The sequence below is a fragment of the Phalacrocorax aristotelis genome, chromosome 1 (genome assembly GCF_949628215.1).
Source record: "Phalacrocorax aristotelis chromosome 1, bGulAri2.1, whole genome shotgun sequence".
Lineage (NCBI taxonomy): Eukaryota > Metazoa > Chordata > Aves > Suliformes > Phalacrocoracidae > Phalacrocorax > Phalacrocorax aristotelis.
In genome coordinates this window covers 24,608,037-24,628,960 of record NC_134276.1, presented here as the reverse complement: position 1 = coordinate 24,628,960, position 20,924 = coordinate 24,608,037, and the positions used below count along the sequence as shown (strand labels likewise).

Here is a 20,924-nt window from a genome sequence, read left to right as displayed (position 1 = left end):
CACCGCCACATGACAGTGGTGTCACCGCGTGCCCCTGAACGCACGAGGCTGTAGAAGATGTTTGGTTAGTCAGCCCAAGAGCTGCTGAAGTTTGGGCCGGAGGTAATGCCAGTGAATGGTAACGCCTGTGGTGCTGTGGCACAAAGTATTTAAAAATCTCATCTTCCCAAGGCAAAGCAAGGCTTGAAGGTAGAGGGAAGCAAAATAAAAAAGTATATTCGCTGAAATAGTTTGAAATGCTATCTTAGAAAACTCAAATACACAACTTCTCACAGCTTCCTCATTGCTTAAATCTCCTGCTCTGCTAGACCAACAGAAAGAGTGAACCAGTGAAAATACGGATGCAGAAAAATAAAACAACCTACACAGAAGGTAGAGTTACAGTACGGCAGAACTACAGAACACTGCTTGAAGACTCAAATATGTATTTCATACATAGAAATTACAGGCCACCCTCTCTCTAAGCCAAAGAGGTTGAACACAGTCCACTAACAGAGGGATACAAAGTAAGCTGGGGCTCTGCTGCTCTTCAGCGCCCCCTCTCTGGCGTTTGCTTTGAAAAGTTCTGCATCAGGACCAGGCACCAGGCACCAGGGCTGACGTTCATTTTTCTAAAGCGGAGGGGAGATGCCTCCTCGCCAGGCACACCAGTGTCGGGTTCCAAGTATTGCCAACCCCTACAGCTCATGAGCTACTTTAACATGCTGCCTACATGCCCTAGTTCTAAACTGGAAATTTGGGACAGGATTACAGCTACCCCAGGCCCTGTCTTGAGCATTATAAAAGCCCCTTTAGATAGTCATTTACATAAAAATGTAATATAGACCCATGTCCAGGGAGAAACGTTTCCTGAGGGTTTCTTCAGCCTCTCTCTAGAAGACACAAGCTGGAGGAACCAGGACCCTAACAACTAGGGCAGGCCTACTTCTTCCCACTCCTTTCCCACCACTCGCTCTCCTTCACATGCCCCATGGCTCCACCACGTTCTGCTGCGCTGCATGGCTTTGGCATCTCTCTCGTAAACAACCAGACTGCGCATAGCAGCGCAAAACTGAGCATGCTGCAAACTTCATCAGCCTTATAACCCATTAACCTTACTCTCTCCCTTGCTCCGTCCACACGGTGTCTTAGATCCATACTTAAGACTGTAAGCTCTTCCACTCCGAGGCTGAATCCTGGTGGACTTTAAAGCACAGCACACACTTAGAGCTGCATTAATCTGCTCAGAAGGTAACATGCTTTGCTCTGAGCACGAAGGGGCTCACATGGAGAACAGCAGCTGTTCAGCTTTGCAAAAAGAACACGGACAAAAACAATCGCTCTCACTGATACATTGTCAGGAAGGGAATAATTATTCAAAGCAAAAAAACAGTGCTGGAAGAAGAATAAATGGCAATAGCCAGCCACAAAAAACAGCAGGATCAAAATCAGATTTGCAATCAGCGCCACAATGAATGTCTAGAACAGTGCTGTAGCAGGTATGCAGCTAAAAATCCATCCAGGCAGCTCCTTTGCAGCTGGGCTGGTCTATTGTAGGCAGGATGAGTGACGGTGGCCTTTCTTTTTATTAAAAAGTGTTTGAATATATCATGAAGTAAGACCTGAATCAGAGTGCTGCTTCCACCACAGAGCTCTGAACTCCAAAGCTATTAAGTCCGTAAATGCCACAATTGCACCTTTCCCAAATCAGAAGACACAGACTGACAAGATCATGTGATGCAAGAAATGTGAAATATAATCCCTTCAAAGTGCACAAAGCCATTAGGCTTCTGGAAATTTACCCTTCATCACTGATAAACCTCCAAAACACAGTGACTAACTTCTGCTCACTGATTGTATTTGCTATACGCCCACCCAGTGTATTTCTAATTGACAGAAAACTAATTCTTAGAATTCTTTATACAGCAAGTAAAAAGCTGATCATCCAGCCTGGATTTTAAAACTAGTCTCAAAACAAAAGGTCTGGTAACCACCAAATTCCAAATGGTTTCTTTGGTCATGGGTTTTTCATTCAATCTCAGCTGAATTCTCACTTGCACAGGATCAGAGGCAGTAAAACATTTAGAGCAACAGTCAAATCTGCACAGCATCACCTTCAGTGAACTATTTCAGAGAAAAAGCAGCAAAGAACTTGCAGCACTAACAGATTTAGCTTCATACTTACTTTAACCTCAAGTGCTATGTATTTGCTTTTGGAGCTCCTGTACATTTGTGCACCCACACTGTGTCCCACTGAGCTGCCGACCAAGGACTCCCAACATCCGTCTGTGGAGGTGCCGCCAGTGGTGACCAGGGATTCTTGCTTCTCTCTAGCCATGTATGCACAGCAGATGTGCCCCTGTACCCTGCTCTACTATTAACCTTATTATCCTTACCACTGGGACTTTTGCATCTTCTAGTGGGGTCTCTTCCTCATGCTGCCCTATGCATTCAGCATCACGCCAACCCCAGGCTCGCTGCTTCACTCACCCCTGGGTCTGTGTCATGTGCCGAATCTGTGGCAAAGGAGATCCCACTTCACAGCCGCAGGCAGCTGCAGCCCAGTCAGTCACAGACAGTATCTGCACTTGGAGGCAGCCCCCACTGCTGGGGGAAACCTCTGCAACAGCAGGCAGGGGTAGTGAGAGACGCTGCTTTTTAGTGGTTTGCATATATAGAAGCCACTGGTTGGAAAATTCCGCAGGAAAATCCTACTGCCCCACTCAAGTCTTGCCGAGGCACCTGTTTTATTCACAGATAAACTCTAATTTTGGTCAGCTTTTTTTTTCTTTAATAAGGGAATTCACAAGCAGGCAAACATTTCACCAGCAGTGCACGGCACTTCCCATACAGAATCCATTGATTTGTTTTCTATTGTAACATTACCAATTACAACACTTAAAACAAAGAAGGAGCTCAAGTTCTTTACAAAGACATATTTCAAGAATGGAACCATTTATCATCTGAAGTGCCAGTTGATAAACACGTACGTAACTACATCAGAAATAGCTCAGCAAGATGAGTTCAGTGCCACTGACAGTTCTTCAAACACTTTTTGAACCTGGTTCAAGCAATCCAAGACCATTTAAATCTGCAGCCACGCCTTGTAATAACAATTATGTTCAACTGCACCTACTGGAAGACTAAAACTGAGGACTTACATTTTGAACTTGGGATCTAAAACAATGAAAAAATGCAGAATATCTCTCAAAATGGCTGAAACAAAGACTTGCTGACAAAATCCTTGTTATTTCTGACTATAAGAAAAATGTGCAGCTAATCTAATTTAGCTTATAATACCCTCAGCTCTGTGTCTATGAATTTAAAAAAGATTCCCATCTAGCAAAACAAAAGCTATACAAATCCAGAAACACCAAGATGTGAATCCCTCTGCTTACTCACTGCTGTCTTGCCATCTTTTCCATTACTTTCTTCCTATTGACCTTGCCTCTCCTTGGCACTCTCACATACAGACAGGGGTACACTGCTCTAGCCATGAAAAACTCCATGAAAAACAGAAATGGGTGCTAACTTACAGTTAACTAATTCTTTTATTAGTGAATTTTCAGCTATGAATAACTAAAAGTTACATCTGTTATTCCTTCTTAGTGCTGCCAACTCTGGCCCCAGTTTTACTAATTGTACTTAAAAAATAACCTGGTTCAGGTTATTTTCAAGTTATTATTCTCAAGTTATATTTTCAGTTACCCTTGATGAAAACTCAGTACGTGCCATAACTTCCAAGTAGGAAAACTTCTACCATGTACCCATCCTTCCTTGTATCCAGGGGGTGCAAACATCAGGGTGAGCTGTTGAACAGTAATTCCCAAGAGAGCAGAGTACCTAACAGAATACCAGCCTCAAGTTTAGTGTTGCAAATGATCTTTGCATCAAAGGATGCAAACATTCCTGATTGCAGAAGGTACTTTTTCTTAAGATGTCAGACAAAAAGACTTCAGGAGTTGGATGATCCTGTAAAATAAATCACTACTACCTAAATAATATTTCTTACACATCATCAAGACAACTGAAGTTTATTATTTCTCAAACTCAGTAGAATATGGATGTTTTCCATATTAAAAGCAGCAAAAAATTAAGACTCACAGGAGCTTTTAATTAAAAATCATCGTATCTGACAGCTAAAATAACTGCTTCTCAGAAAAATAAAATGCATTAAAACCTTATTTGTCTGCTACAATAAAATTTAAGAAAAAAATTACCTTGAATGTAAATTGTTCAAGTACAGCCAGTGTGCAATTAAATTAGTTAGGAAACATAATTTAATAGTGCTTTGTTTCAAAATATACATAATATGGAAAAATACTTAAAACCAAGAAACCAAATATTTACCAAGTTTCAAACAGAGTTTCATCAAAATGAGGTAAATCTATGTCACCTGCCACTGAGCTTGGTGCTGAAATGCAGAACAGGTCTTCAAGGATATCTTCCCTTATAGGACTTTCAAAAGCAAGTTTTTTCACACTGGGTTTGCTTATTGTATGAAGTTCTGAATTACTGTCCTTTACAGGGCTGTAATAATTGTGGTCCTTGCTTGTCACTGCTGCATTTGGCACACTGGGGTTCTCATCAGGCGCTGTTGTTGCAACACTGCTATCCACCATTTCCATATACATGCACTCATCTTCACTTTTTGGAGCCTCTAAGGAAGTAACAGTTGAAGTCGGGGACAGTAATTCTGCCAGTATTTCATCACTGTTACTGTGGCTGGTGCACCTTGATACAGAGTTTGCATTAAATTCAGATTCATTAGATGTGACATCAATCTGATACTGCAGTTCCCTTAAAAAGCTCTGCAACAATTCACTGTCAGTGTGAGACTCGGGCTGTGACGGGGTGCTTACACCTCCGCTCACAGGTTTTTCATGTTTCATCTGTTCCACTGCTAGCCTATCTAGAGAAGCCAACTTCCGCTTTTTAGCATTCAGTTTTTTTAACAGTTTTAGCCGAAGTTTTTTCGTTTTGTCACTATCCAACTCTTCTGCCTTCCCAGAGTTACAGCTAGGTGAATGGAACTGAGTCACTTTACCTGAGGTACTTCCTGACTTATTCCAGGTTGGACCTTCAATAGTGGTATGACTTGCTGTTGGAAGATGAGTGCTTCGAGAAAATCCTTTGAGATTTGATAAAGTATGAGTATTATTACTCTGAGGAACCACTGACTTGGGGGGCTCAGTTTTGTTTGTACCTCTGCTTTGAAATCCACCAAAGTTACTTGCTCCCTTAATTGGCAACCGCACTTCGCTTATTTTTTGCATTGAGGGAGTTTTGCAACTTCTCTCATTCTTGAGAGCTGAGGCACTTGAAGGCATAAAAGAAGTATTCTTGCTTAATAATTTCTTTACCCAGCTTCCTACAAATCCTCTTTTTTGGTCTTTGTGTGAAGGCTGAAAGGAATTATTGGCAGCAGCAGAATTGGCAACCTGAGAATTAACTACAATTTTGCTTGCATCTTTCAAGTCAGGTGATTTTTGCATAATATTCTCTACTGGTGACAACTTCCTGTTTAGCTGTAGTTCTGAATTTAATCCACGTTCTCTATTAGGTAAAATATTGCTGTCATCACTTCTTTGAGCAAGTGATGAGTCAGATGGGTCAGGGTCTTGGTTTTTGGGCACAGGAGTAATATTTGCTGGGTTCAACTCTTCTAGAGGCAAGCAAATGCTGGAATTTTCATATAATGTGCATTTGCTGTTCATAGCTAGTCTAGTTCCAGCAAACTCTCCTGTATATGGAGTGTTAGGTGAAAAAGCTAATTCCCCCTGTTGCGGTGTGCCCATTTCAACAACAAGGTCATTTCCCACCATCTGTCCATTCGACAGCGATTTACCTTCTGCATCAACTTGAATTTCTTTAAGCATTAGTGTTACAAGATCATCATGCGCCAGGTTTTCTAAACCATGACGAACAGTACTTTCACCCTCAGCTACCCGCTGCTGTTTCTTATCTGGAGTTCTCACAGAGTCTTCTTTGCGATGTTCTGCAGGTATTTTGTCTACAGGGTTATCAAAACCACAATGCAACACTGTGGAATTTGACTGTACATTATCAGGAGGAAAATCTTCAGTATTTTTACTCTGGAACTGTGAATTCAGTTCTTCTGGCACATGGGATGTTTTCTTTTCCCAGATAACAATATGAATTTCTGAAGGAGGAACTTTAAATGTCTCCTGTATCTTGCAATATGGACCCTTTAAATCATCACATTCAAGCCAAGTTCCTGAAAAATAAATAGCAACCAGTGTAGAGACTCAGAGACTTTTAAAATTGAAGTCACTATCCTCAGACACTTGACAAATATTTTTATTAACCCATTCCCCTGATAGGCAGAAAATAAAGGGTTTTTTTTCCTCCATTCTTTATTACATTTGAGAAAACTGGGAGGTTTCCACTGTAAAAAGATCACATACAAGCAGAATTTGCAGTAGTAATATTACAGGTCAGAGTAGGTCAGCCAAAAAAACAAAGCTAAGTTTTTTTTTTGTCTGAGCTAATGATGCTGACATGTTGTCTGAAAATACCCGCACAGGTCTGAGGGAAGAACAACCTCTCAAATTAAACTTCTCTGCCTTTTCATTGCCTGGGTGGGAGTCATGGGGATTTAACAGAAACTGCTCATTTTAAGAATCTGCCTCATCAACTGCAAATTGTTCATAGACCATGAGCAAATATTTTACAGCTTTAAGAATTTAAAAATAGATATATATGATGTATAGGATGTTCCTAATTAGGTGCTTTCCTAATTAGCTGTCTCCTCTTCCTCTTTCTTCTTAAACTCTGGCAGTATGATTTAGACAACTTTCACGTTGTCAGAACACTTGATAAGACTGCACTCCATTCTCTCGACAAAAGAATGAGAATCAAATTACCAACTTTTCACCTTCCCTGATTATGGAGTTCCCATTGATGGTACAACCATCATACCATCATAAGTCTCGTTTCTAAAATGGGTTTGTGCCTTCTGCTCCTCAGGTGTAGTAAGGTTCAGAAGTGAAAAGAAACTTCACTAATGCTGATAGCTCCACAGATTCCCTCACTTCCAGCCAAGAATGGATTACTAACTGGCTTCAAAATAACCACTACCATTTGTCCCACGGCTATGCAGAGACTGTATTTTTTAACTTTCTATAAAGTTAGGAAACAACTCCACCCAAATAACTTTTGCCAGGGACTACAGTGTAGAACAGAACACTGCTGAACAAATTAGCTAAACCAAACTGAAACTTCACCCTGAATAACAAGTTCCCACAATTATTCACAAACTTTTAATACAAAGTTTAGAATACAGACAAAAGAAATCCTTGTTATTATATATGGTCTGTTGAGACTACTGCAGTAACCCACCAAACAGTATTTGATGTAGAGTCATGAAGTATTATAATAGAATTTATAGTTCTTACCATCTGGATTCAAAGACCAGGTTATGAAGTGCTTCTTATCTGTTTGATACTGAACAATAGCTGTTATTTGGTAGGTGTCTTCTTCAAACCAAAATGAATAGTTCTTCAGGTTGTTATGTGGCAAGCCTTCTACGAAATGGAACATTAATATTGAGGGTACTCTAATAAAGAAACAATAAAGAACCAGTTTATTACAACAAAATAGTGGCAAAAGTTCCTAATGAAAAATCACAAGTAAGGCACCTCAAAGAGTATGTAGTCCTGCCCTTACTATTCTACTTCCACACAAGATTCTTCAGATTGCATGGTAGTCAAGGGATAAGAATACCCCAACTGGATATTCCTTTTTGTTATACATGACGGGGGAAAACCACCACCACATAACGGATTTTGGGAGTGGGGAAAGGTGAGAAAAATAAGAGACGACTGTGCCATAACCACGGTAGGAAACGACACAGTTCCCAAGCCAAACTAGTAAAGAGATGATCAGACAACAGTTTTATCCACCAACGGCAGGGGCTGTGGAAAGGCTGACACTGGATATCAGTTGTCTATATTTACTACTTGGTAGTAAGTATTTATGACCTGGCTCAGATACATGTGCTGGTCAGCATGTTAAACACTGCTCTACGTTTCGTGTTTATTAAACACTATTTGCCATTTCAGCATTTCAGAATGATCGAAATTCTTAAAAAGTGAGTATTTATCAGAGCTTAAAGTTTAGAATCTCTGTAAAACCAAGATAATGTTTGGCTTTGAAAGTGATATGTTCAATAAGTGTCAGAATTTTATGTATTTTATTTTCAAATTCACGTATTCAAACTTACTTTTCCAAAACCATCTGTCTTCTTTGAGATCTATCACTACAGTTATTACATGGTCCAACATGAATAGCGTTAAGTGGATGCCAATCAGGGATTATATTTGTGAATGTTGTTAGTGTTTTCCTACATCTGGAAACACACACACAAAAAAAATAGTAAGTTGAATTGCTGATCAGAAAACAATAAATATACACACTTTACCAGGAGTAAAAACGCTACAAAAAGGTTATGACAAAGCTAAATTCTATTTATATTCATGCCATTTGTGTGAATTCCACTGTGACTGCATCACATCCAAGTCAGCACTGAATTCAGTTCTGCCAAACAGCATCAGTCACCATTTGTTCTCAGCAGTGCTGTGGCCTTCAGCTTCACATTATTTGCTCTTTCTCCCTTAGCATGTTATCTCTGTTTCCCTTCCAACATAAGGCAGAGCGTGTACCAGGATCTGCATAATGTACTAGCTAATACAGAATCTCAAGGAGAGAAGGAAGCAGTAACAAGTTACCACAGAATTCATGTTATACAAGGTTTTGTTTTCAAAAAACAGTACATTCAGAGCTGAGATTACACTGAGGTTATATTGTATGAAAACACAATGTACAAGATATTAAAGTGAAATATCATCAGTTATTCGTTCATTAGCCACAGAAAGGACTTCCTTTATATTCAGCCTAACCTAGATTTTTCAATTAAAAAAAAAACCCTACAGTATGTAACAACGGCTCTTGAACACATCCTATTAAGCAGGACTACAGATTAGCTGGCAGTGCAAGATAGCATTAATCTCATCTCCCTTGGGAATCTAGAATTTTATTGTGTAAACCTCAGAGAGTGGAGAGAAACAGGTATTTTTCAAGTAAAAAGAGCTGCCTTCTGAAGGAGTCTTTTTCTGCTGACTCTAAAAGGAGCCTGTATGACTAGCTTGTACCTGCAGCCACACAGAACTAAATCAATTATCAAGAAATTACTTTCCTGTGATACTATCTTAAAAGAGATCAATTATGTGAGCGAATCTCTGATTCTTTGTAATCCAAATGAATATTACAGATATTCTTCAACAGCAAAAGCGTACCCTGCATATATTCTTTAGAACCGCAACAATATCAGAGTGAGCATGACCAGGGACTCACACAGTTACCTTTTATTTCTTTCTTTATTAAGTGATAATGTCGTTTCCTAGGACATTACACAGAAGTAAACTATTTGCAAATGCCAGCCCAAAAAAATGGGATCATGTGAAACTCCACCACCAAGCTTAGGCTGTACAAAACTTGGAGATACGAAATAAAATCAACTATTATATGCAGATTTGAAAAGGTATGATCGAACAATTATATAGAAGCTACTTAAATAAAAAATCTCACCGATCCTGGTACTTGTAGCCACAACATACGCATTCAAACTTCCAGGAAAATGAATGTAAGAATAGTTTCTCAGCTTGTTGATCCTGTTTTAAGAGTAGAGGGAGTGCAAACACTGGACTCTCCTTCTTACCTTCAAAGACAGGGCAGAAAAAAAAGTGTCACTGAGTATTTGAAATCAGCTTTCAGTACTTCAGAAAGGAAGAAGATAAGCTTACCGCTATGATTTTAATTCCAGTTATCCCTTCATGGCTGTATTTCTAATCCTCACAGCAAAGGGATTGATTCATGTTATTAGGTTGTTATCAATGACAATTGCATGACCACAGCACAGTTACATGAACAAGAACACGTTCTCTAAAACTTCAAAACAAGTCACGGGACAAAACAGCTCATCACACTGTGAAGTACATGTACGTCGCCAATAAAAACCAATATATTTGCAAGATGTCTTGTATGCATACATAGATATGTATTTTATGTAGACATACAAGGCTTTACACGTAGAGTTTCCTGAAGTAAACACTGAGATGCTGCACTAATTACTTACCCAATTCACACTTAAGCTGAGGCTGAAGCTGTGTAAACATTCTGCTTCTGATTTCATTGAGATGAGATTCTGCTTTTGGAAGAACATCTAAAGAAAAAAATACATATGCTTTCATATATTTGTGTAACACCCCCACCCTTTCACACATGTGTGTACCCTTAACATGCACACATTCCCTGCAGGCTAATGCCCTTCATATTGACCTGTATTTGCCTATACACTGTTTGTAAAATAGTCAATGCTCGCCATTAATTGCTTTGAAAATTTGAGAAGAATTTACAGAAGTTATACACATTTTACGGCAGTCCACTGACCAGAAATTACTTGACCTGACTTAATTCATGGCTAAGAGTGCGTACCAATAGCTAGATAGTCATGACATTTGAGGATAATTTACCCAAACATAACAAACCCTGGCGATTTGGAGATTAATAGCAGAAAAATCAAAACTGCAAAAATTTGCTTACATGCTTTCTAATGATGTTATAGAATAGCATCATTATGTAATAACATGATAATAACATAACAACATAATAATAAAACATTTAAATATGTTGTTCCAGATTAAATACTAATTTCCTAAGTCAGCCTTTATAATAGTAAAAATTAATTTTTTTAATAGTGCACTTTATATATCTTTGTACGTATTTTAAATTTGCAAGTTGTGTTGTTTATACACAAACACATTCTTTAAGCACAAGCAAGAACATAACTTCTACTACACAATCATGATCATAACCTGCACAAATTAAAGGAAGGATTTAGAACAGCTCTTGAAACTATTTACTACTTATAAAATCTATGTGTATAAAAAGAGGTAAAAACATGCTTCTTGCAGCTCTATTGCTTTTGATTGTTTTTACAAACAACTGTGTATAAAAGATGCTGAAGAACCATACAGAAGGGCAGAACAAATACTACACCTATTCTCCGCAACAATACTCTTCATCCAATCCCTTCTCCACTTTTGCCCAAATAAACTAACTTATTTTGCAGCAATTCCTGGAAATGAAAAGGTTTAAGTTATCTCAAACAACACTATATTCCAATACCTAATATCCCCATTTAAGGGCTCTTGCACACCAGTGCTCCTTTGCAAACACAGCACAACAGAGGGGAAAGAAACTCATCTCAGGTCCTGTGCTGGTAGAGGGCTTCCAGCTGAAAACCTAAAATCAAGGAGCCTGACTTTCTGGCAAGCAGCGTATATGAACTACTTCAGAACCTTTTCGGATTCCACCACCCCACCCCCGTCCACCTCCTCCCCATAAAATAGTAAGTCTTCTCTGCCACAAGGTGGACTAAACCATTTTTGATACACCTATTATTTTTCCCAGGAAAGAGATGATATTCTACAAGTTATCCAATGCTGTTTTGGGACTACAGTCTATATATACAAACACACACTTTTCCTGGAATGTCTATTGAAAAAACAATTCATGAAAGCTACCAGCTAACCAGAGATCTGTATTAATTCTCTAACTGATGACCTCTTCGAAGTTCAGACTTATGACACCAATGGGTCAGTTCAATAGGACTAAGAAAAACAGATCTTAGTTTGAGAGTCTTAAACTGAATCTACAGCACAGAAAATGACCAAATGCCATACTATAGATCACAGTGACACATCCTCCTCTGACTCCAGCTGTGCTGCCTGGAAGGTTGCCCCAGCTGCCCACTACTCCCCGTGCTTGGAGGTTAGAGTCCTCCAACCTGTTAAGCTGCACATGTGAGTACTCAATAACCCTTTACCAGCCAATATGAACCAAGTTAACATGTTGGACTGATTTTGCCTGAAACAGGTTACGAAGCACTATGATCCACCACAGAGCTTGCAGATCCCGGGGGAAGCATTCCTTCAATGAGCACAGCTGGAGCCAGAAGAGAACATATGTTCCCAGCTTCACTATTTTTGGTGGGACAAGGCAACTGCCCATTTGTACAAGGGTATAAACCACAACAGAAATGATTTTGAAGATTAAGATTAGAACAGCATCCTAATACGTTAACCAACAGAGGGGAAAGGAAACAAAGAAAGGCTCAATTACACAGAGAATTTGTGAATTGTTTATGTGGGATACGACAAAAAAATTCCAGAGATGCTTAGTGTTTGATGCTTTCAAAGAGTGCATGTTTGCCCCAAGAAAAACAATTTCAGCTGTTACTGGGATTCTGCTTGATAAAGCACACTACTCTGCAAAGTCATGATAATGAGTTTCAACTCAGTCTTTTGTGATCCTGAAATAGAATGGCTGTGTATTTAAGTGCACTGTACTAAATTTTGCATATTTGTAGCGGATCAGATCAGCCTGAATACGAAGAAAGAGTAGCTACATTTACTCACCTTTTACTTTACTCCTTTTACAGGTATTCAGAAGCACAGTTGCTTGATTATATTTTGTTAAGAGTTTCTGGAGTAAACATTTTCCATCATTATATTCTTCTTCTAGAGCAAATTTTAATGTTTCTAAGTGTACCAGTGCTGACAAAATACAATCTAACCAACAAAGATTATGGATGTTTCTCCACTGCAGACATAAATCTGTGTTATTAGTGGGACCTTTATAATCTTTGAGCAAAATTTCAGATGTCATTGAGCAAAGTTCAGAATTTGGCAAGAGTTGTGTTCTGGGACTAGACGTCTTAGGAGGACTTTCTTGAAAGTTGTTGGTGTTGGTTGTTGTTTCAAAATCCACCTTCTGGATGCGGGACTCCACACTGTTATTAGCTTTCTGCTGGTCATTTTGTGACACATCAGGTAGGTTTGACTTGGGAATGCATAAGCTATTCTGAAAGCATGTGACAACAGGGTCTCTATTAATAGTGTGGTCAACATCTACCACATTATTAGTTCTTGCTTTTTTTGGATGTGATTCAACAGGAGAAAAGTCACTGGTATCACACAATTTCCTTTTCTTATGAGTAGATGGAACTTGATGATTTTCGGAATCAGCAGAACTAATTATGCTGTTTAATGGTTTATAACCAAGTGGGTAGATACACTGAAGGAAAGAAAAAAAGTTACAGTGAAATCTACAAAGCAATTTCAGGTGAACAAGAGCTAAAAAAAAGCACAAACCATACTCTTAAAATGGAATGTAGGACTGCTGTAAAGTGATATTTTAATGAAATCCATACATAAAATTCAACATATATATGACAGGAAGGGTGTTTTATCCAAGCACTGTCTTACAAGCAATTGTTAAGTAAATATATCAGTAGTGATAATCAACACGACTTTTCCAGTAAATGCTTCCAACCCCTGACAACAACCTAACTTTGCTAAGGAGATTCCTCTTCTCTTATTCTGCTAAATCCATTCCTTTAGGGTACAGAGTTGGCATTATCATCTCTTGCCTGAGAGACTACGGGTGCCAAAACTGGCAGGGTATCTTTCAAGCTAGCCCAGTGCATTACACCAGGTGTTGGTAGGGTCTTTACATATATAGCTATTCTGCAACCAGAATAGAGTCAGATCTGCTACTACCGATCTCCAGAATGATACCATGATTATTTAAAAGTTGGAAGGGATGAGAAAAGCAACTCAGAGACCCATAGCTAGTCTAGTCTCTAACTACTAATTTAAGGGCACCAGTCCATATGAGATTGCTATACCCTCCCCACATACACGAGCGGTAGAGAAGGGAGAGACAGCAAAACCATGGCTAAAATATTAAGCAGCGTAGAAATCCAGCTAAAGTTAAACTTAAAAGGGAAAAAAAAAAAGCACTGTAATTATAATTACAAACCTATTTGCATTATCGAGACTTAAGGAAGGGAAAAATGGGAGACTCACATCTCTAAGACTGTGTATTAGTTACACAGATCATCAAATTTCCACCTCGTCTTCTGATTCGTACAAAGATTTTAGTACTATTTGTGTTCCCTTGTTACGTAAGCGAAACTCTCCTCTATCCATTTTAATCTACTCTTTTTAATTCTTTAGGGTAGTTAGCTGTGCCTAAACATTGCATGTACACAGGTTAGTTATGTTTTTGTCTCTATGCAGACAAACATCATCCAGCATATGGACTCAAAGGGGTCCTACTTCAACAGTCTGCTTACCACCAACAAAATCTTAAACTTATAGAGGTATAACTGCTGAAGGTAAATGCCTCTACACAACCAAACAAAACTGTTACTTAGTGTAATACCTGAGGATTTTCACAAAGAAAAATGCACTCTTGAAAATTAATGCGGTAAGTCCGTAAAACTTGGATCTGGCCCTTCTCTTTGCAGACTGGACAAAACTCATGGACAGTTGTTTCCACAGGATTACAGTTCTACAAAAAAAAATTTTAAAAAACGAAAAAGCGCATAAACTTATGAATTTCATACATTATCTGAAGGCAAGACATACATACATACCAAGATAGAAAACCAATGTGCAACTTCTAAATATAATATCTAATACAATATTAAAAAGTAAACTACATTGGTTTTTAAAAATATATTTATAAGATACATATTTGTATGGTAGAGTGTTCTAAATAAATTTAACTTTTGTTTAAACATTCAAATATTTAATAAGGTATCTTTAACAACACTATTATACAACATTTTGTTCTACTTGAACTAAACCAAAAGACACTTATTGCCAGGGACCACAAGCTCAGGTCTTTGAAAGACAAATCAATTTTCATCGGAATGCAAACAGCTGCAAAAACAGTGCCAATAAAAAAAATCATAGGCACAGATTTACTTAGAATAATCTTTCGCCATTGTTACAGATTTCCGTGGAAAATAATTTTGAGATTTTTTTGTAAAATTAAGACCAATTAAAAATCTCTCAAAGCAGAGAAAAATATGAACTTTGCACATATGTAAAACAAGTTTCAACTGACTTTTCCCAAATACCCCACCATATGGAGTGTCGATTTCCCTATACCAGTCCCTTCTCCAATCACTTGCAAACCATTTGTAGTCTTCTGGGTATCCATCATTCTGAGCCACTGGCTCATTTATGTCACTTGTAACAATGTCATGACCACTAAGGATTTTTCAAAGACTCCTGAAAAATAAGAAGCGAATAAAACAATTAAAGAAAAATTAGATTAAATTTTGGGGAAAAAATTATACCAACAATAATGCAGCCTGTATTTTCTGTAAGAATGAAATCAGAAGAGTATTTTCTTAACCAAAAAAACTTGTTTTCTAGTGCAAATTACTAACTCAGAACTTTAAAGTAAGTCACATAAAAGATTTGACAGCTTTAGGCCCTGAATTTGCAAGCTTTTTTGTTCTTTGCACTCTACAAGGTCTCACATATTTTCCAAGCGCACTGTACGTTGCAAAAATTTAGATGTCCTGCCTGGGCATCTCAGCTTACTGCATCTGACCCTCGGAAAGAAAAACCTTTAAAAACAGCTACAGTAAGATCCCATAGAGTTATAGATGGCTGCAGAGGAACATTGAGAAAAACAGCCAACCAAAAAAACCCCACTGTTGCATCTTTTAAAACAGTGAATTTAGCTCATAATAAACTATTAAAAGTTTATCTGGCAAACGTAACAATTATTAACTACAGAAGGGCATCCTGCTGTTACTGCCACTTTTTGGAAACCTCTCCTCGTGTTAGTTTAACAATGTTATAGACTTCCTAGCAAATGAAAGCTCTTCCACAGTATCATTCCTAAATAACTATCGCATATCTTACAAGTGACATTGAATATTTCAAATTATTTATCGAATTCAGGGCCAAATTTTGCCTTTCTCACATATCACACATACACACAGACACATCTGTGGAGGACAACTTCAGTATGAACCAGATACACATCAGAACGCAGCTCCTTAAGCCCATTCCTTCACTGGGTGCTAAGGCCAACTACACCCTGAATCAGCCAGAAAATCACAGAGGTTTAGAACTACAGGGACCCCATTCTGCTCCTGCTGACTTCAGCTAACTAGTATAAATACATATCTCTCTAAGATGCAGGAAGAAGTTAAAGTAAGTTGAATCGCAAAGACATCAGTGTACTATCTTTCCTTCAGCCACAACTGTTCCCTTTTCATTACTTCTACTGAGTAACATCCTCTCACACACCATGATGTCTTTTCAACTCTTTCTTAAACTACAGCACTAACTCAGATTATAGTTCCTTTAGAAAAAAGAAATTTCCCAAGGCATTCTTGGAGACCTGCGTGAATACCAATTCAACCCAAAACCCTTTGTAATACTGGGCAAGGAGACACCCTACAGAACTGGACAGAATGCTAAAAACCAACAGAGCATGAATAAAAAAAAGCACAGTAGGAAAACATAACAACTCATTTCAAATCAGTCCCCAATGGCAACTTAAGAGAGGGTCAAAATGAGAGGACAGTGTGTCCTATTGACACTTGCAATGTTTTCAGCTGCACCTTTCAGAACTACCAGGCTGTGGCATGTAAAGACAGTATACCCTGCCTTATAAAGCTAATGGTTGCAATGGAAAGTAAGAACAAAAATATCAACTCATATGCCTTAGAGCGCAGGTTTAGTTTTCAAAGTAGATTTGGAAGGTGTACAAGAAACAGCATGGTCCTGGGCTCACTCAAGGTAAAAACCAATGAATTAGCTCAAAGTATACAAGCTTGTGGGACTATAAAGAAAAGGCGAGCTCTCCAACTTTTCACACAGTGACAACAGCACTATCACACTGTGACTCCACTCTATTATCACATATTTAGTCTAGCCATGAACTTGATTTTTTTTATAGAAGTTGTGCAGATATCAACCATGCTAAAACACATGACAACTTTACTCTCCATGCTATAGCTAGTAAGAAAATGCCTCTAACTTACTCAGGGGACTTTTAGTCAATTCCTTGACCTGAAGCAGTCTCAGCTCTCCAGGGTAAATAAAATACACAGATCACATGACTGGAACTCTAGGCAATTTCTCACCACACAAATACAACACACCCTCAGAAACTTAGTAACGCTAACAACCTTCAGGGTATTTCTTTCTAAGCATGCTTTGGTTTTATAAAACATATTTATTTCTTTTCAAGTCCCCGTCTTCCCTGCCACCCCTCTCAAAAGGAAAGCAAGCATTTTTTTTAGTTATGTTCTCTGTTCCTTCTGCTCTTCTTTTTAAAGCTTAAATACTATTCTGAGATGTGCAATACCTCTCCCAACTATAATCACCTAGCAATAGCACTATAGTACTGGAGTCCAAGACTTTTATTGCACTTACGGATATAATAAACATCTAAAAAATTATTCACTGTCCTTTGATTTCAGAGACAAACACAAGCAGCAAATAAAGTGGATCTGCCAGTACTAGATACACAGAGTGGTACCAAGAGGCCTGCCTGTACATTTCAGTATTTGTAACATTATAGTAAGTTATTAGTGATCTTTGCACAACGTACAAAAATTGGGCATCAGATCAACAGTTGCCAAGAAAACCAGCCAATTAAAAGACTGCTGTATAAAGTTGTGAAACAACCCATCATAGCAACGTGTAACATCCACGCTGCAGACAGGAAAGTACACAGGTAGGTGCTTTCAAGCTTACTGGGTCATGTTTTAAACCATTCGTGCTACTTTCCTTCTTTTATCCAGGATACTTGAAAAATGTAATGCAAAATATGCTATGGACCTGGTATAATTACTAAGGTTATGATTATGCTTCCTTGAGTAGCTGAGTTGATCTAACAGCTCTCTGCTGCACAGTATGAAGCGCTCTCTTCTCTTCTTTCTCTCCCCCCACCTTCCCTGACAGCTCACATCCTTGCCAGACTTTCCAAAAACTAACTGAACTCACAAAACAGCAGAAAACTCAGTAAAGCACAAGTTCTGCTATTCTAGCGAGTTAAATTGGCCTATGAAAAGGTACGATGAGCTACAGAGCTGACATGGAAGAAGACAAAAATCAAGGAAAATGCGAAAGATTGGAGACACGTGGGACTGACGGATGGACTGTATTAAATAAGGAATTGGCTGGATGGACACATTCAAGAGTTGCAATCAACAGCTCAATGTCCTAAGTAGAAACCAGTAATGAGTGGTGTCCCTCAGGAGTCCATACTGGTACCAGTGCTGTTTAATATCTTCATCCATGACATAAGACAGTGGGATCAAGTGCACCCTCAGCAAGTTTGCAGACTACACCAAGCTGAGTGGTGCAGTTCACATGTCTGAGGGATGGGATGCCACCCAGAGGGTCCTGGACAAGCTTGAGGAGTGAGCCCATGGGAACCTCATGGAGTTCAACAAGGCCAAGTGCAAGGTCCTGAACCTGGGTCGGGGCAACCACTGGTATCAATACAGGCTGGGGGATGAAGGGATTGAGAGCAGCTCTGCCAAGAAGGACTTGGGGGTACTGGTGGATGAAAAATTGGCATGACATGGCAATGTGCTCCAATAGCCCAGAAAGCCAACCATATCCTGGGCTGCATCAAAAGAAGCATGGCCAGCAGGTGGAGGGAGGTGATTCTGCCCCTCTACTCTGCTCTGATGAGACCCAACCTGGAGTGCTGCGTCCAGCTCTGGAGCCCTCAGCACAAGAAGGACATGGACCTGCTGGATCAGGTCCAGAGGAGGGCCACAAAAATGGTCAGATGGATGGAACACCTCTCCTCTGAAGAAAGGCTGAGAGAGTTGGGGTTGTTTGGCCTGGAGAAGGGAAGGCTCTGGGAAGACCTTATTGCAGCCTTTTAGTACTTAAAGGGGGCTTATAAGAAAGATGGAGAGACTTTTTACCAGGGCCTGTAGTAACAGGCCAAGGTGCAACAGTTTTAAATTTAAAGAGGATAGGTTTAGATTGGTTGTAAGGAAGAAATTCTTTACGATGAGGGCATTGAGACACTGGGACAGGTTGCCCAGAGAGGTTGTAGATGCCCCATCCCTGGAAACATTCCAGCTCAGGTTGGATGGGGCTTGGAGCAACCTGATCTAGTGGAAGGTGTCCCTGCCCATGACATGGTGTGGGGCATTCCCCTGGAATGAGATGATCTTTAGAGGTCCCTTCCAACCCAAACCATTGCATGATTCTATGGTAAAAGGGACCTGGACCTTTTGATAATAGCAAGCTGTACCATATGAAACAGTACCTTATTTATAAGTATCAGTTACAAACTGCAGTAAGCAGGTGACAGAACACTGATTATGTTACAGTGAAGAGAACATGTCCTCTTTGTTTAAATGCTAAAGGCACACTAAAAAATTACATTCCTGTAAACCACCTTACAAATATTCTTTCCTTCATGAAGGGGATATTCAAAAGATGAAACAAACAAAATTCTGAGGAAAAAAGTCAGAAAATTTTCCATTGTGTTATTTGTTACTTATCCATTCTTTATACAAGAAGAAATCAGAGTATTAACTTTTTCTTTATCTGAGGTTGTAACTATAAATATTCAAATTGCAGCCCATAAAAAAAAAAATACAATTTTGGCCACTAACGGCGTTCGGTTTAGTGCAACTAACAAGACATCCTTGGTGTCACAAAGTAACTCTCTCTACAGCAGGACATGTGAGTGCTGGGCAAAACTGCAAATCTCTCTACTGTGGAAGCAAGCACAAATTCCTTTCGTGCAAGAAGACTGACACAGACTGAGGCAAATAAAGATACAACTCATGAAAGTGTAAAATAAACTAGCATGCAACTTTATTATTCTGCTGTTCTAAAAATGTCTTCTACAGTCAGACTTTTCTTTAACCTCCTTATATGAAATGCTTTGTCGGGTGTACCACAGGGACAGGGACTACATGTTTCGTTAACATTCTGAAAAAAAATGTTAGTGTGGGGAAAAAAATATAGCCTAAACTAGTGGAGTTTATTATAGCTGCAGCTAAGAGATGCAAGATTTCAGGAAGGGGCTTAGCGTGGGCAGAGCCTCAGCCTCTGACCCAAGGTAGTGGAAATGAGGGACACTAGGTTAGGATGCCAGCTAACCAGCTGCTGCCAGGACTGTGCTGGCCCAGCGTGCCCGTTGCTGCCCTTCCTTCAACATCAAAAGGTGCTCAACTGTTTCACCTAAACCCGTTAAACCCCTTTGATTTTTAATCCAGGAGGATTTTAATCCAGATTTTCGTCCAGGGTGAATCAGATGCTACGGAAAGACTGTAGAAACAAGAAGTGTTTATAGAGGTAATTGTTAGAACATGAGAAAACCGTGTAAGGGGAATATATGGATGCACACACATGCGCTAGTACCTCACCAAGCGCATCTTTTATTAAGCGGCGCTTTCGGCCAGCCGTACCCGGGCGCACGCCTTACCCACGCAGCTACTGACATGAAATACTCAGTCGGCATTTCGGAACCCCTAATGCGACCTCCGCGCCACAGCCCAAAGAACCGGCACCCCCGTGACCAGCCAAAGGACTCGGCGTCGCCCCTCACGGCGACAGCTCACCCGGCCCGCCGGGCCTCGCGGCAGGGAGGTACGGCACGGCACGGCACGGCACGGCCCAGGCCAGCCCCGCTCTCACCTGCTGTGTGCCGCCGTGCCTCGGCTCCCCGCGCCGCCGCCACCCCCGGTCCTCGCCGTCCCGCCGCCCGGCGAGGCAAGGGCAGACCTAGACCCGGGCCCGCCATCCCTCCCGAGCGGCCTTCCCGCGCGGCCCGCCCCCGCCGCACGTGCGCTCGGCGGGCGCAGGCGCGGACCTTCGCCGCGCGCCCGCTACTCACCGGCCGTTACTTGCCGTTACTCAGTGGCCGTTACTCAGTGGCCGTTACTCAGTGGCCGTTACTCGCCGGCCAGTGGCATCAAACGCGACCCCTGCGGCCCCCGCCGCGCAGTTTCCGCCGCGTCCCCGCTGCCGCCATGCCAGCCCGCCCCGCCCCGCCCCGCTCCC

The 20,924-nt window shown here is 40.2% G+C and overlaps 1 protein-coding gene across 4 annotated transcripts; it reads right to left on the bottom strand.

The window, feature by feature from the left end:
* Positions 1–3,997: 3,997 nt before the first annotated feature.
* USPL1 (ubiquitin specific peptidase like 1) lies at positions 3,998–20,923 on the bottom strand. Of its 4 annotated transcripts, none has more exons than XM_075084494.1 (9): positions 20,758–20,923; positions 14,980–15,146; positions 14,290–14,418; positions 12,480–13,137; positions 10,136–10,222; positions 9,589–9,718; positions 8,225–8,350; positions 7,398–7,558; positions 3,998–6,217 (listed from the first exon to the last, which is right to left on the bottom strand). In XM_075084494.1, exons 2-9 carry the CDS (start codon positions 15,094–15,096, stop codon positions 4,326–4,328), a joined length of 3,300 nt encoding a protein of 1,099 aa, XP_074940595.1. In that variant the 5' UTR covers positions 15,097–15,146; positions 20,758–20,923; the 3' UTR covers positions 3,998–4,325. The 4 variants fall into 4 exon arrangements, with proteins under 4 accessions (XP_074940595.1, XP_074940605.1, XP_074940617.1 ...); XM_075084504.1 differs by having other exon boundaries at positions 15,051–15,146; positions 20,758–20,913; XM_075084516.1 differs by lacking the exon at positions 14,980–15,146 and having other exon boundaries at positions 20,758–20,913.
* Position 20,924: the final 1 nt, after the last annotated feature.